This window comes from Leuresthes tenuis, unplaced genomic scaffold (genome assembly GCF_036924035.1).
Source record: "Leuresthes tenuis unplaced genomic scaffold, fLeuTen1.0.hap1 SCAF_8, whole genome shotgun sequence".
Lineage (NCBI taxonomy): Eukaryota > Metazoa > Chordata > Actinopteri > Atheriniformes > Atherinopsidae > Leuresthes > Leuresthes tenuis.
In genome coordinates, this window is record NW_027325362.1 from 2,285,897 (window position 1) to 2,300,542 (window position 14,646).

General features: G+C 43.3%; 1 protein-coding gene across 1 annotated transcript; it reads left to right on the forward strand.

Annotated features, from left to right (window-relative positions):
• Positions 1–2,146: 2,146 nt before the first annotated feature.
• On the forward strand, positions 2,147–10,842 carry cyp26c1 (cytochrome P450, family 26, subfamily C, polypeptide 1). The gene is made up of 6 exons (XM_072390319.1): positions 2,147–2,353; positions 4,297–4,521; positions 4,680–4,955; positions 5,060–5,218; positions 5,749–6,129; positions 9,159–10,842. Exons 1-6 carry the CDS (start codon positions 2,147–2,149, stop codon positions 9,498–9,500), a joined length of 1,590 nt encoding a protein of 529 aa, XP_072246420.1. The 3' UTR covers positions 9,501–10,842.
• The last annotated feature ends 3,804 nt before the right edge of the window (positions 10,843–14,646 follow it).

Below are 14,646 nucleotides of genomic sequence, written 5' to 3' on the forward strand. Positions count from 1 at the left end.
CTTTTTGCGGTTATTTTTCGCAAAGATTTTCTTGCACATGTTTGACTTCATGTTTGACTTCAAGTCTCCTGCGCAGCGTTTCAGATTCAATGTGAAAACAAAACGGAATTAAAAAACAGATCTTATTATTGGGTAAAAGGCAGGCCTCAGTTCAGAAATGTTCACTGAAAGAAGCGCAGCTGCGTTTGCGGCAGTCCGGGTTCGAACCAACGCACTCCGCGTTCAGTTTAACGCGAAGAGCAACGCGATCTGAGGGGGAAAACCTTCAAAAAATCCCAACTTTAATGAACACAAACCTAACACGTCTCAGAGTGAGAAAAGGAAAAGCTTTTGTCTCAGTTTAGAGTCGGAGCCCGCGGTGCCACGCGGCCCCTCCGCAGAAAACGCAGCAGATCCATGGATGACATTTACGCGCGTTACGACCTAACTTTATATCTAAATCCTGAGGCCCACGTTCGGCTCATCACTGGATAAAGTTTTTTAAGGGTTAAAATATCAAATATTTGCTCGTTTTTCTGGAAGCAACAAAAAAAAACTGGAGTCTCGATTCATTTAAAATAAAAAATACATTAAAAACTCACATAAAACCCGTAAAACTGTTGATTCGATACATTTTAATTGTACTGTTGAACATATCCGTCTTTCCACGCTTCCTCGGTGCATGGAACTTGATTTAAAAACCAGGACTAGACGTGAATTCGGTCTGATTTGAGGTGTTCTGCTTCTCTCCGGCGCAGACCGCCTGGATGCGGCGAGCTGAAGCTGCAGCTTGAACTCTTAAACCTGCGCCAAACTCCCAGCTGATTGGTTACCTGAGTTTTCTCAGCCTCTCTCTCGTTTCCTGCACTCACACGCACGCACGCACGCCCCCTCTCCCTCTCCTGGTGTCTCCCTCAGTGCGCACCGCTCAGATCTCCAAACGTTTTCTTTTTTTCTCTCTGTCCTCACTCCGCTCCGCGCTCTGAATGAACGAGCCTTGTTAACATATTCAGACCAACGTCACCCGCTGAAGGTGGATCATGTCGCGCAGCCTTTTCTATAAAACCCCCTGCAGCTCTCTTTCTGTGGAGGAATAGTCACCGCTTTGGCACAGAAGGCGAAAAAAAGAACTTTCCTTACAACCAAACGGATTTCTGACACCGCTGAGGAGAAGCTGGTTGGAGGTAGGCGAATTCTCCCGATTTAAGCCGAAGATTCTTTCATTTCCAGCTGGAAAATAGCTGAAATAAATGACTAATTCGCTCAACTTTTTGCGCTCATCTCGCTTCCTTCCATCTCACCTCGGCTGGCAATCTGCTCAGCACTGTATTCAAATCCCTCTTTCTTCTCCTGGCTCCTTTTTCTTTTTAAAAAACCCGATTTATTGCTATTGCTCTATAAACCCCGGGCCGCCCGGGGGGTGGCAGAGCCCCCTGAACTGTACCTATAAAGGCGCATAACCTAATAGACAAGCCGGCGCATGCAAACCTGTAAAACTATTTGGAATAGTTGACAGCTACTCCTGCGACAGCAGAATGAAAGGGAGTTTCCTCAGAAGAGAAGCGTGTTTCTCTTGTTCATCGGAGTAAAACAAATGTGTGCAGGCGCATCCATCCGGTCCGATGACTATTTTATTTCTTTTAAAAAGGCGCGTCCGCCTGCACGCGGAAACTCCCACATATTCGTTGATGGCATGATTTTAAACTGTTAGAAACATATTCTTCTGTTTGTTTGATTTAAGTCACACATTTAGTGGACGCGCACGCACGCACACACACGCACAAAACAAAACAAAACAACCCACAATGACCACAGATCCACGCAGTGCAGCATCTCCGCGTGAATGAATCAGGTGGCTGGGATCTGGGACTCTATCACGATCCAGTTACAGCTTATATATATATTTATATATATTATATTATATTATATTATATATATGCCTGATTTTCTGATTGGGTCCTCTCTTGTTTTCCTGCTCCAGGAAAACTTTGACCCTCTCAGACTGAGCTAACGCGCCTTCTTTGTACTTCTTCTAGATTTGACTCGATTTAAGAAGAAAAAAAGGAAACAGAGGAGAAGATATTCGCAGAATCTTCGCCAGCGGACGCAGTTTCACACGCACAGTTTGGCGCAGGTGGATGCTGGGAAGCCGAGCTGCTCGGAGGAGATGTTCCACCTGGCTCAGTTCGGGGTGCTGTCGGCCTTGGCCACGGCGCTCACGTCGGTCCTCACCGCGCTGCTGCTGCTGGCTCTGACCCGGCAGCTGTGGAGCCTCCGCTGGAGCCTGACCCGGGACAAGGAGTGCAGCCTGCCGCTGCCGAAGGGTTCAATGGGCTGGCCGCTGGTCGGAGAGACTTTCCACTGGCTGTTCCAGGTGCGTGTTGGACTCTTTTTTATTTACAAGGCTTCCAAAATGCTGGTCGCTCCCCGCGCGCTTCGTTTATTCTACAGTAGATCCTCACGTGTGTTGATCCACAATGGAAATAAAATGAGGGATTTTTAAAGGGGGTAAACAACGGAGCGCTGCAGGGTGCTTTTAACATGACCAAATATTGATAATGTATCTGGAAACTTCGAGAAGCTCGCGCAGATTCTTGTTCAGACTGAGTTCTGTTGTTAATGCGACGTGTGCGGACTTGATGCTCGGTGAGTTAATTCCTTCTTGGGGCGCAAAAACAGACGTTTTCTGTTCAATTCTTCCTCCTCTTTCTCCCTCCCTCCCTCAGCGAGGAATGCGCGCCCTCATCCCTTCACCTCTTTCCCTCCAACTGTCCATCCCTTCCCTCCGAGCAGAGAAGAAAACCTGAAATTGATTTGATTGACGGACAAAGAATGTTCTCCTTCTTTTGATAACTCCTTCGAAATGTTTCATTTGAGCTGTGAAGCCGCCTCGTTCTGCAAAGATTTGTGTTAATCAAGTGAGGAAGAACTACAGGCAAAGCAAATAATCCACACATTCATGCACTTGTTGCTGTACAAGGCCAGAAGGTCAAAATACAAAAATACAGTAAAGTTTTGCTTTATTTTGCCTCCAAGCAGCCAGAACTTCTTCTATTTTAAAGTGTTCTTAATCAAAACTTCTCCAGGCTTTCTGAAGGTCTTTCAAAGGTTTTTTTTGGACATTATCCTGTTTTTTTTTGTTGCTTTCATTGATTCACATTAAGATTTGAATACGAATAAAACAAATCTTCCACTAATATGCAAAAAAATTCAAAATAAGATAATAATAATGATGCATTCACTTAAGGTCGTTTTTGCCAGATCTGAGGAAACTGGCCAAGTGGAGGACAAAAGAAGAAGTGTCTTTCATAGTTTTTCTTTGGACATTTTCTGCTTTTTCGCTCATTTTCAGCCCAGTTTTTCTTTGTTCAGCCACTAAACTCTGAGCTATGAAGCATTCAGGCAGAAAAAAGGCTCCTAACTCAAGGGATGAACCAGTGTTGTGTCGACACAGAACAGACAACTTAGCAAAGAAGCCATTTTAAACTGGATCTTTAGGCACTTTGTCACAAAGACGCATCATTTGTTCCCATTTCTTTAGCTGCATCTATGAAAAACAGCAAAGAAAACACAGTTTGACAGACAGAAAATAGGATTTCTGCAGCAACAAGGTGATTCCCAAAGAGCTATTAGCTGAAAACTTGGCATATCTCAGCATGATGTGCAGTGTGTCCTTAAAACATTTGAGGAAACTGGACAAGTGGAGGACAAAAGAAGAAGTGTCAGGCCTAAAAAACTATCTACAGCAGATGAACAGGATCTGAAAGTGATGTCCTTAAGAAAGAGGAAAAAATCCAGCTGTGACCTGACAGGACCTGAGAGATGCATCTGGACCTTCAGCTGATCCATCTACTGTTGGCCCAAGCCTCATCAGAAATGGTCTCCATGGAAGGGTGGCTGTCAAGAAGCCGTTCTTAAGGAAGGGAAACAGGGAGAAAAGGCTGAGCTGTGCCAAATGACACAAGAAGTGGACTGAAAATCAGTGGCAACAGGTCTTATGGAGGGATGAATCCTCCCCAGAGCCCGGACCTCAACATTATTGAAGCAGTGTGGGATCATCTGACAGAGAACGGAACAAAAGGCAGCCCACATCCAAAGAAGAGCTTCGGGATCCAGTCGTTTTGCACTTAACTGTATTTATCTGCATAAAAACCCAAATAATTGCTATTCATCAGCTGGGGAACCAATAACAACAACCTTTAACAAGTGATTTATTATCTTTCTTCTTTCTAACTGCTACAAACATCAGGAACACATGAATTCAGTGCCTCAGGAAGATGTTCCTCAGTTTCAGCTCAATTCCTTTTGACTCCGCAGGGTTCAAACTTCCACATCTCACGCAGAGAACGTCACGGTAACGTGTTCAAGACCCACCTCCTGGGGAAGCCCGTCGTCCGGGTGACAGGTGCAGAAAACATCCGTAAGATCCTGCTGGGAGAGCACAGCCTGGTGTGCACGCAGTGGCCCCAGAGCACCCGCATCATCCTGGGGCCCAACACCCTGGTCAACTCCATCGGAGACCTTCACAAGAAGAAGAGAAAGGTGAGCTGCAGTTTATGGGATCTTTACGGCTATCTGCACGGAGTCAGATCTACAAAGACCTCACCCGTCCTTTCCCCTCACTCAGAGGTATTGATGGCCATGTACCAGGTAATAACCTTTTATGACTCCTCTCTCTTTGTGTCCTCAACTCTTTCAAGATCCTGGCCAAAGTGTTTAGCCGGGGGGCTCTGGGGTTCTACCTGCCCCGGCTGCAGGACGTCATCAAGTCTGAAATCGCCAAATGGTGCTCCACGCCGGGCGCTATCGATGTGTACAGCGCAGCCAAGTCCCTGACCTTCCGCATCGCAGTCAAGGTCCTGCTGGGTTTGCAGCTGGAGGAGGAGCGGATAGTTTATCTGACGAAGATCTTCGAGCAGCTGATGAACAACCTCTTCTCGCTCCCCATAGACGCTCCACTCAGTGGGCTGCGAAAGGTAAGGCGGCTCCAGCTTTTATAGACAAGCGTCTGACCTGTTTAGGATCAGTTTAGAGCTAACTTCTGTGTTTATTTTCTCACAAATTCCTCCTCCCTGTGCAGGGGATCAAAGCCAGAGAGATCCTGCATGCCAACATGGAGAAAATCATAGAGGAAAAGATGGAGCGGCAGCATCCGGAGGGCGAGCATTACGATGCCTTCGACTACATGCTGTCCAGCGCCAAGGAACTCGGACATCAGCTCAGCATCCAGGAGCTTAAGGTACGAAACGTGATGCCAGAAATGACAGAATGACAGACTGAAACAGACTGAAACAGACTGAAACAGACTGAAACAGCCTGAAACAACACTGACATGCAAGGCTTCGTGTTGAGTTCAGGCCTAATTTAACCAGTGGTTATCATGTCCGGGCAGAAGACCCAAATCAAGAGCAAATTAGCTGTGAAAAGCATTAAAAAATGAGACAATTATCATCTTTAAACGTTTGTCCTGCTCTGTGCAAATATGACAAACCGCATTGGGATTAAACCAAAGCTTCATTTTGCTCTGAACTCAAAGGTTTGTCAGAGGAGGAGATTATCTGGATGATGTCACCTGATCCCATGAGATCATTGTGGAAATGTATTAAAGGTCTATGCCAGGGGAGAATGAAGTCTTTATGAATTAAAGATGTGAACAAATGGCCTGTTTCCTGCGTCATTCAGGACAGCCAGGGATGAGGAACAGTGTCTGCTGGATGTTTTTCACAGTAAACTCAGATGGAATCCGTATTTCCACCCTTGATGTTTCAGGAAACAGCAGTGGAGCTGATCTTTGCGGCTCACTCCACCACAGCCAGCGCCTCCACATCTCTGGTTCTGCAGCTTCTCCGCCACCCAGCGGTGGTGGAGCGGGCCGGGGGGGAGCTGGAGGCCGAGGGCCTCGGCTACGAACCGAGCCGCAGCCGCAGCCAGCCTGGCATCGCCTCAGAAAAAGAGCAGGATGGGGTCGACGCGGAGTCCACCTGCCTGCTGAACAGCGAGTCTCCACGCTCCCAGTCCCACGTGCCACACCTGAGCCTGGACAAGCTGAGCAAGCTCCGCTACATCGACTGCGTCATCAAAGAAGTGCTCCGCGTCCTGCCTCCGGTGTCCGGAGGCTACCGGACAGCCCTGCAGACATTTGAGCTCGATGTAAGTTCAAGTCTCCACGCGGAAGTTTTCTTCTGTGTTTAAAGGGAATTTAAAAGGTACCACACTTAAGAAAGAGGTGCAGCAGCTGGTTTCATCCAGAGCTCCACAGAGCTGCGATCCCTCCTGCATGTAAACTCGAATTAGCTTCAGCCAGATAGCTAAACACGTCATAAACTGGGCCTGAAAATCAGCCAATTAACGCATTAATGTGTCAGCTGGCATCACTTAAGTCACTCCAGACTGTCGCTCTGCTCTAATAAAATCTTCATCTGACAGAATCACCTTAAAGTAGCTTAAAGACGACGTCTGGGCAGTGAACTCAGCTTAATTACATGGACCAGGATCTCCCACAGAGGAGGTTAGGAACAGCAGAAATGTTCTTTTCATACAGTCAACCCTTCCCAGGCATGTCCTCTGAGACAAAGCGGTTTAATTAAATGGGTCTAGCTGCTGCAGCTGGACTCATCTGTGCCTGTTAGCCAGGTCTGTTCTTTAGAAACAGAAAGGTGCTATTTTAGAACCTGTGTTTAGTTAAAACAAGAAGTGTTTCTGTGTCTCAAAGTATCCACACGATTAATCAATAGATTTTTTAGTTATTTGCCAACTAAAAACGACTGAATCGCACACGTTTTAGAGCAGGGACTCGTTTAAAAGTGACCGACCATGGAGAATCCTCCACGAATGAGGGAGTGTGGGAGTTAATTTATTCCATTTCAAGATGAGTCAACATCATAGAGATCCTAATACCAAACTAAATCTAGCTTTTATCCATTTGTCGTGAAGCATGCCCGGCTGCACTTTAATGGTCAAAAGCATGCCCATGTGGGATTAGCGTGGCCTTTGCTGGGCAACAACCCTCACATGGCCTTCTTTCTTGTCCTTAAAAAGCCCTTCTTGCCCTCAATTTGCCCCCAATTTTCTGCCTTTTTTGCAAACAGACAAGGGAAGTTCAAAGAGATTATAAAATACTATTGTAGTGGGCACAATGTCATTTATACACCTATTTATCGCGCTATAAATCCCCACAGCTGAGAAGTTATTGTGGCGTTAGGTCCTCTCATTCAAGATCCTAAATCTGCAGAAATAACCGGGATTAGGTCACAAAGAAGTCTGGATTAATGGAGTATTTGAATAAAAGCGGGAAACAAGAAGTGAAAACAGAATTAAGATGTTTTTCTCAGAGATATAGCTTTTAAAGTAAGTAAAAAATCCAACATAAGACCCTTACAGAAAGCTTTTTTCTCTTCTTTTTGCTTCTTTTATGGAATGACGAGAAGCTTTCCAACCCTGTATTTAACTGAAAATGATTAAAAGACAAGATATCGAAGGTTAAAAAGAGAATTTGTTTAGTTTTTTTTCATTTTATGGCAGCCACATTGTTGAAAAATGTTAAAAAATGTTTACTTTGCTGATAAATACGCTGATAAATGAGAATATTAACCGCTCTGCTCAGTATTCGGTGGGATTTCTGCTTCTCTGCAGGTCATTTCAGCCTCTTTTACGGTCACTTTTTATTGCACGAAGCGCCTGATGCTCCCAGCGGATCGCAGATCTGACCCGTTTAGCAGCAGAACGTGTTATGTCTTATGGCTCAAATACACAAAACCTTCCATGGAAGATACATCTGGATGGCAGCATATGATGCTCCAAAAACACACGTGTCTATCAGTAACCATCAGTGTTACCATGGTGACGCACCATCAGTGATGCTGGCTGTGAGCTGTGAGCTGATATCTACATGGATGGATACGACGTCTATGATTTCCAAACAAAACCTCAGATTCTGACAGGACAGTTGCCCTCATTCTTTATCTTAATTTAGCTCTTTTCTTTGCACAGTTTTAGCTTTAGCTTCAGTTTCTTGATGAAATGACGCCTGAGCATCACCAACATTCAACACTTGCCTCCAACTTTGTCCTTTTTTGTAGTGATTTGGCTCTTTTAATGATATATTCATCCATTTCGACATTTGGAAACATTTCAAAGTTCCTAAACCTAAAGTTCTTCCCAGCTTTACCCGTGAAAGACTTGGGGCCCAGTCAAGGCAGCACGGATGCATTTTATAGCATTTTGCTGCTACATTGGGGCATTCTCAGTCTGAAGCGGAGGCTCCTCTTGGTTGAGTCGCTGCTGTTGTTGGTCCTGGAGCTTCGCTCTGTGGAGGAAAGACAAAAATCGCTGGTGACAGTCAAAGCTTCGCTGTGGAGTGAAACTAAACTGTTGATTCATTGTGAAAATGGTGTGGCACAGCTGGTGTTTCTTCATACTTTGTTAACTCCCTTCACTGGCTTCCTGTCCTTTATAGAACTGATTTTAAACTTTTAAAGTTTGGTTTTAAAGCTCCTAACGGCCTCACCACATCGTATTTATCTGAGCTTTTAACTGTAACCCTGGCAGAGCTCTGAGGTCAACAAATCAACTTTTGCTGGAAGTGTTCAGGTCCAAATACAAGCCCTGGGGTGCCCCCAGGCTCTGGAATAAGCTCCCCCCCCTCCGAGATGCATCTTATTTCTGACCTGGGCCTCTTTAAATCTGGGCTAAAAACATACTTATTTCAGATGGCTTTTAATACCCAGTAGTATGGAGACACTTTTATATTATCTTATTCAATTTTGCTGTATTTTATTGCGTTTACTGTTATTTTATTGTTTTTTACTTATTCTTTTCTTTATTTGTTATCTGCTGTAAAGCACTTTGGATACACTGAAATGGATTGTTGTAAAGGGCTGTAGAAATAAAATACATTTACATTTGTTCTGTGTTGTTTTAAGCTAACAAACAGCCTGTAAACATTCAACTGTCGCATGATATCTCCAAAGGCTAAGCACTCCTTTTAGGGGGCATTGGACGTCTGTTAACTGAGCCTTTTGACTTCTTTGGGGTGCTCTTTTTCCAGTCTGCTGCCAGTAAAAGCATCACAGAACCGGGTCTTCGAATTCAGCATCAATCAATGAAAATAGATGTTGTTTTCATTCATTTTTTATTTAATGAGCTTCATTGTTTCCAATGCATTTGTCTTGTTTTCACAGGGCTATCAGATCCCTAAAGGTTGGAGTGTAATGTACAGTATCCGGGACACCCATGAGACCGCTGCGGTTTTCCAGAGCCCAGAACTGTTCGATCCCGACCGATTCGGCCCGGAGCGGGACGAGAGCCGGTTGTCTCGGTTCAGCTACGTGCCGTTCGGCGGCGGCGTCCGGAGCTGCGTCGGGAAAGAACTGGCACAGATCATCCTGAAAACTCTAGCAGTGGAACTCATTGGAACCTGCAAATGGACCCTGGCCACAGAGAACTTTCCCAAGATGCAAACCGTGCCGATTGTGCACCCCGTAAACGGACTGCATGTGAGCTTCTCATACAACTCGCATTAGGTGCAAAAAGACTGACAGACTTTCAGGAAAAGCTCACCCAGGAGGCTTTCTGCCGCTGGAAACTCTCCGAGCAAAGAGACGAGAAGACTTCACCAGCCTTGGTGTTCAGTTCTGGCTTCTTTTCATCTCCACACACATGAAGAGGTTCCCTTCGCTCGCCTGCAGCACTTCCTCATTTCTTTTGTGGTTGTTCTGAAACCTATGAAACCGTGTTCTAGCACAGCCACATATTTGACTATATTTGCTGTCCCCACCTGCATTATCATCATTTTCATCCTTTAAATGCATTTTATTCCTGCATTTATGCATCAGAAAACTAAGTGTTTTGGCCCTCTGTCGAGCCTGCTGAAAGGACACATCAGCAGAGCTTTACAAAGAGGTGCAGCTGTTCAGGGACGTCACAATTCACTCACCTTTTAGCGTTCTGCTGCTTCGCTGTCGGCTCTAAATCCGTTTTAAATTGGCAAACTGGGATTAGTTCTAAGTCTTTCCAACCATGCGTTAGCTCCAAGCTTTTGGCTCAGACAAAGCTTGAAGTTCAGGACAAATATGCAATAGTTTTTGTACCTGAACAGGTGAGTTTATTGTTTCTTTTAAAGTCTGAGAGTCACAGGCAGATATAAGCTCAGTGAAAAATCCAGAGACCGACTTCACCTCCGGTGGATTTGCAGAATCTACTTGATTTCAAACCGATCCTTCAGTCCTGCAGTCTCCTTGGTTTGCTTCTCACTTGCTGTATTGCAGTTCCTCAGAAGTTCTGCTGTTAAATAACAAAAAGGTTAAAGCAGAGCTTGATTACGGCTTAAATGCAAACATGTGAAGAGTATTTCCCACTGGACACCATTGAGACTGGACTTTTTGCAGCCATGATGTTTAATCCTACGTTCTGAAACTAACCGAGTTCGAAATACTGTTCCTTTTCTTCTCTTTTTTTATATATATAAATGTTATATAGATTCTTATCAGTGCTATATGTGTGTATCAAATGAAGTAGCATCATGAATAAGCTGTATTTAAAGTGCAGATGTATGGAGTCTGCTGCTCCTCTACTTTAACAGTTTATAGAGACACTAATCTGTGATGTTAAAAACCTTTCCCCTGTTAGAACATAGAGATCTTTACCTGTTTAGAGTAAAGTTACTGTTGTTATTCTGTTTCCCGTTGGTCTTAAAGCCTAATAGATGCGCTGTGAAATCTTACGTACGGATGGATTTATGGAAGGAGATAGCACTTTCTCTGCTTTAAGGAGTCTGTATATATTTGTCCTGTTTATGCATCCTTTGAAAGTATCAGATGTAGCTGATGTACAGTTGATTTAAGAGTAAATTAGTTTGTCATTTTATGAGTTTGTTTCATTAATGCCACCATCGTTGTCCAGTTCCTTCACTCGGAGCTCGATCCACTGCCTCTCTTTGGTTAACTCTGACGGCAGGTCAGCGCCTTGCATGGCTTCCATTCATGTGTTAGTCTGTTAAAAGGATTTATAGCTATTTCATGAAGCCAGTCCAGGTTATAAGGGGCTGTGCAGGCCTTTCTAAACACTCATATAGACACTATTTGCACGAATATTGCGCTTGTTGGGTGGTTGAACCAACTTCCTGCCTGGTTACTTCTGTTTATTGGCTCTTTCCTCTCTTTTTCAGGGGCATAAACATGTTCTAACTGTTGGCTTTTTCACAGACAGGCCAGAACATCCAGTGGTGGATGGTCACAGGATCCACGATTAACCAAAAACCCTCAAAAGTGTCTGATAGCACGGATCAAAGAGTGTAAAAGGGCTGTAAAAAACCTCCATTTCAGATCCCACTCTGCTTCCAGCCACCTCCACCCCTCGTCCAACATGAACTTTGAATGTCAGAGTCTCTTCTGTCCGATGGAGAGTCCATTTAGTTCTATTTCCCTGCATGTACAGCACTGACATTTCTTCCAAATCACTGTGCCAGCCCCACAGAAACTCCCCCAAAAGTAAAGATACAACTTTTCCCAGGTTTTTTCATGCATGGAGGTTTAACTGTTTAACTCCCACATGAGCTTCTTTGTGCATTTTAAATTTAAGTGTTCACTCAGCCATCCGAATAATTCAATTTGGAAAAGATATGGCTTAAAGTTTGACTTAAACGAACTGGCAACTATCAGAAAACGTATCCATAATCGCTGTGTTCAGGTGCAAATGTTTGTTTTTTAAACTGAAATCTTAATCCGAATGTTCAGAACACGAGTTTGTTGCATTTTTACACCTGACAACTGTCCAAATGATCCGAATCTGACCCAGAATCAGATTTCCCTGCCACACGATACCGTGGAGACAGCATTTTCTCTTCCTCTCCTCATCACAGACCGACAGTGAGGTCACCTCACAGGTCACTTGTAAGACCCACACAGAGGCTGCTGTTTTGGTCTCCAGGCATTTCCAGCCTCCACCTGAACGCCCTCATTGACAGGCAGAGAATAGGGCGAAGCTATGTGGCAGAAAATTAATGGGACACACACAGTCAGGCCTATTAATGTCCGCTGCAGGGCCCCATAGCTCTGCCAAGGTCGTTATCTGATGGACGCTCAGTCAATGCGAACTTGGCAATGTTTTGAACCAGGGTTCACTCCGGTGCCACCGGCTGCTCAGGTCAGAAACTGGTCAGCTGATGGGAGGGTGCATGGGAACCGGAGAGGGGAAACAACACAACCTTACTGTCTGAGAGAGAAAAACACAACGATGGCTGAGTGTAAGAAGCTGTTTAGGGTCTCATCCAGGACCGTCAGATTTCTGCGAGTAACGGCACGAAAATGTCCTTTTTTCTCACTATCTGGTAACTTATTTGATCCAAACTTTTGGTTCAGTTTAAAACAATATGGGTGAAATGTTCCTGGATCTATAACAGCCAGATCTGGACTTTAAAATTATATATTTTTCAATAAAACATACTTTTGCTCTGACTTAATAAAAAATAACTTGAGTCTCTGACGTTAAAAAGCTTTTTTCTGGTAACTTATTTGATCCAGACTTTTGGTTCAGTTTAAAACAACATGGGGGAAATGTTCCTGGATCTATAACAGCCAGATTTGGACTTTAAAATTATATATTTTTCAGTAAAACATACTTTTGCTCTGACTTAATATAAAAATAACTTGAGTTTCTGATGTTAAAAAGCTTTTTTTCTAACTATCTGGTAACTTATTTGAACCAAACTTTTGGTTCAGTTTAAAACAACATGGGGGAAATGTTCCTGGATCTATAACAGCCAGATTTGGACTTTAAAATGATATATTTTTCAGTAAAACATACTTTTGCTCTGACTTAATATAAAAATAACTTGAGTCTCTGATGTTAAAAAGCTTTTTTTCTAACTATCTGGTAACTTATTTGAACCAAACTTTTGGTTCAGTTTAAAACAACATGGGGGAAATGTTCCTGGATCTATAACAGCCAGATTTGGACTTTAAAATTATATATTTTTCAGTAAAACATACTTTTGCTCTGACTTAATATAAAAATAACTTGAGTTTCTGATGTTAAAAAGCTTTTTTTCTAACTATCTGGTAACTTATTTGAACCAAACTTTTGGTTCAGTTTAAAACAACATGGGGGAAATGTTCCTGGATCTATAACAGCCAGATTTGGACTTTAAAATGATATATTTTTCAGTAAAACATACGTTGCTCTTTTGCTCTGACTTAATAAAAAATAACTTGAGTCTCTGATGTTAAAAAGCTTTTTTTCTAACTATCTGGTAACTTATTTGATCCAAACTTTTGGTTCAGTTTAAAACAACATGGGTGAAATGTTCCTGGATCTATAACAGCCAGATTTGGACTTTAAAATTATATATTTTTCAGTAAAACATACTTTTGCTCTGACTTAATATAAAAATAACTTGAGTTTCTGATGTTAAAAAGCTTTTTTCTGGTAACTTATTTGATCCAAACTTTTGGTTCAGTTTAAAACAACATGGGTGAAATGTTCCTGGACCCCGGTTCAGAGTAAAGAGGTGGAAACATGCTTCATTTTGGTTCTGGAGAGAAAGACTATTCATAGAAATTAGACACCAGAAAATGGCTAAATGAGTTGTGGCAGCATTAAGATTTTAAATAACTCCGACTGACCCATGAAACTGACCCAAGTTGCTGGTTTTGTGTGATGAAGACGTTCATTTGGCAAATTCAAACCTGTTTTTGTTAAAAATTTAGCTCAGTTTCATGCAGTGATGGGCCACTGACCAGCATGTTGATGTCAACTGGACGTGTGAAACCAGATCTAACTGGATCAGTTAGAGTAACAAAAGCATAAACTCCAGTTTGAACTGTGGAGAAAACTTTTTAGTAGCTGTTTAGTTCAGCGTCCACAGTTCAGCTCCCAAACACATTATCTGGGTGGGTTAATTAGATTTTGAATAACATGTTTAACATGTATGTCCAAAGGTCGAGTTTTAGTCAGACTAATGCTGGGCTCACAGCAAACGATTTCCACAGTCCCAGACTGAAAACTGACAGTCTTTAGGAGTCTAACTGGAGTCTAACTGGAGCCTTTAGGAGTCTAACTGGAGCCTTTAGGAGTCTAACTGGAGTCTTTAGGAGTCTAACTGAGTCTAACTGGAGTCTTTAGGAGTCTAACTGGAGTCTAACTGGAGTCTTTAGGAGTCTAACTGGAGTCTAACTGGAGTCTTTAGGAGTCTAACTGGAGTCTTTGGGAGTCTAACTGGAGTCTTTAGGAGTCTAACTGGAGTCTTTAGGAGTCTAACTGGAGTCTTTAGGAGTCTAACTGGAGTCTTTAGGAGTCTAACTGGAGTCTTTAGGAGTCTAACTGAGTCTTTAGGAGTCTAACTGGAGTCTTTAGGAGTCTAACTGGAGCCTTTAGGAGTCTAACTGGAGTCTTTAGGAGTCTAACTGGAGTCTTTAGGAGTCTAACTGGAGTCTTTAGGAGTCTAACTGGAGTCTTTAGGAGTCTAACTGGAGTCTTTAGGAGTCTAACTGAGTCTTTAGGAGTCTAACTGGAGTCTTTAGGAGTCTAACTGGAGTCTTTAGGAGTCTAACTGGAGCCTTTAGGAGTCTAACTGGAGTCTTTAGGAGTCTAACTGGAGCCTTTAGGAGTCGAACTGGAGTCTTTAGGAGTCTAACTGGAGCCTTTAGGAGTCTAACTGGAGTCTAACTGGAG

Coding starts and splice junctions, on each gene's coding strand:
- cyp26c1 (XM_072390319.1), top strand. CDS start 2,147: ATGTTCCACCTGGCTCAGTTCGGGGTGCTGTCGGCCTTGGCCACGGCG. Junction 5,219..5,748: donor TCAGCATCCAGGAGCTTAAG/GTACGAAACGTG, acceptor TTGATGTTTCAG/GAAACAGCAGTGGAGCTGAT. Junction 6,130..9,158: donor TGCAGACATTTGAGCTCGAT/GTAAGTTCAAGT, acceptor TTGTTTTCACAG/GGCTATCAGATCCCTAAAGG.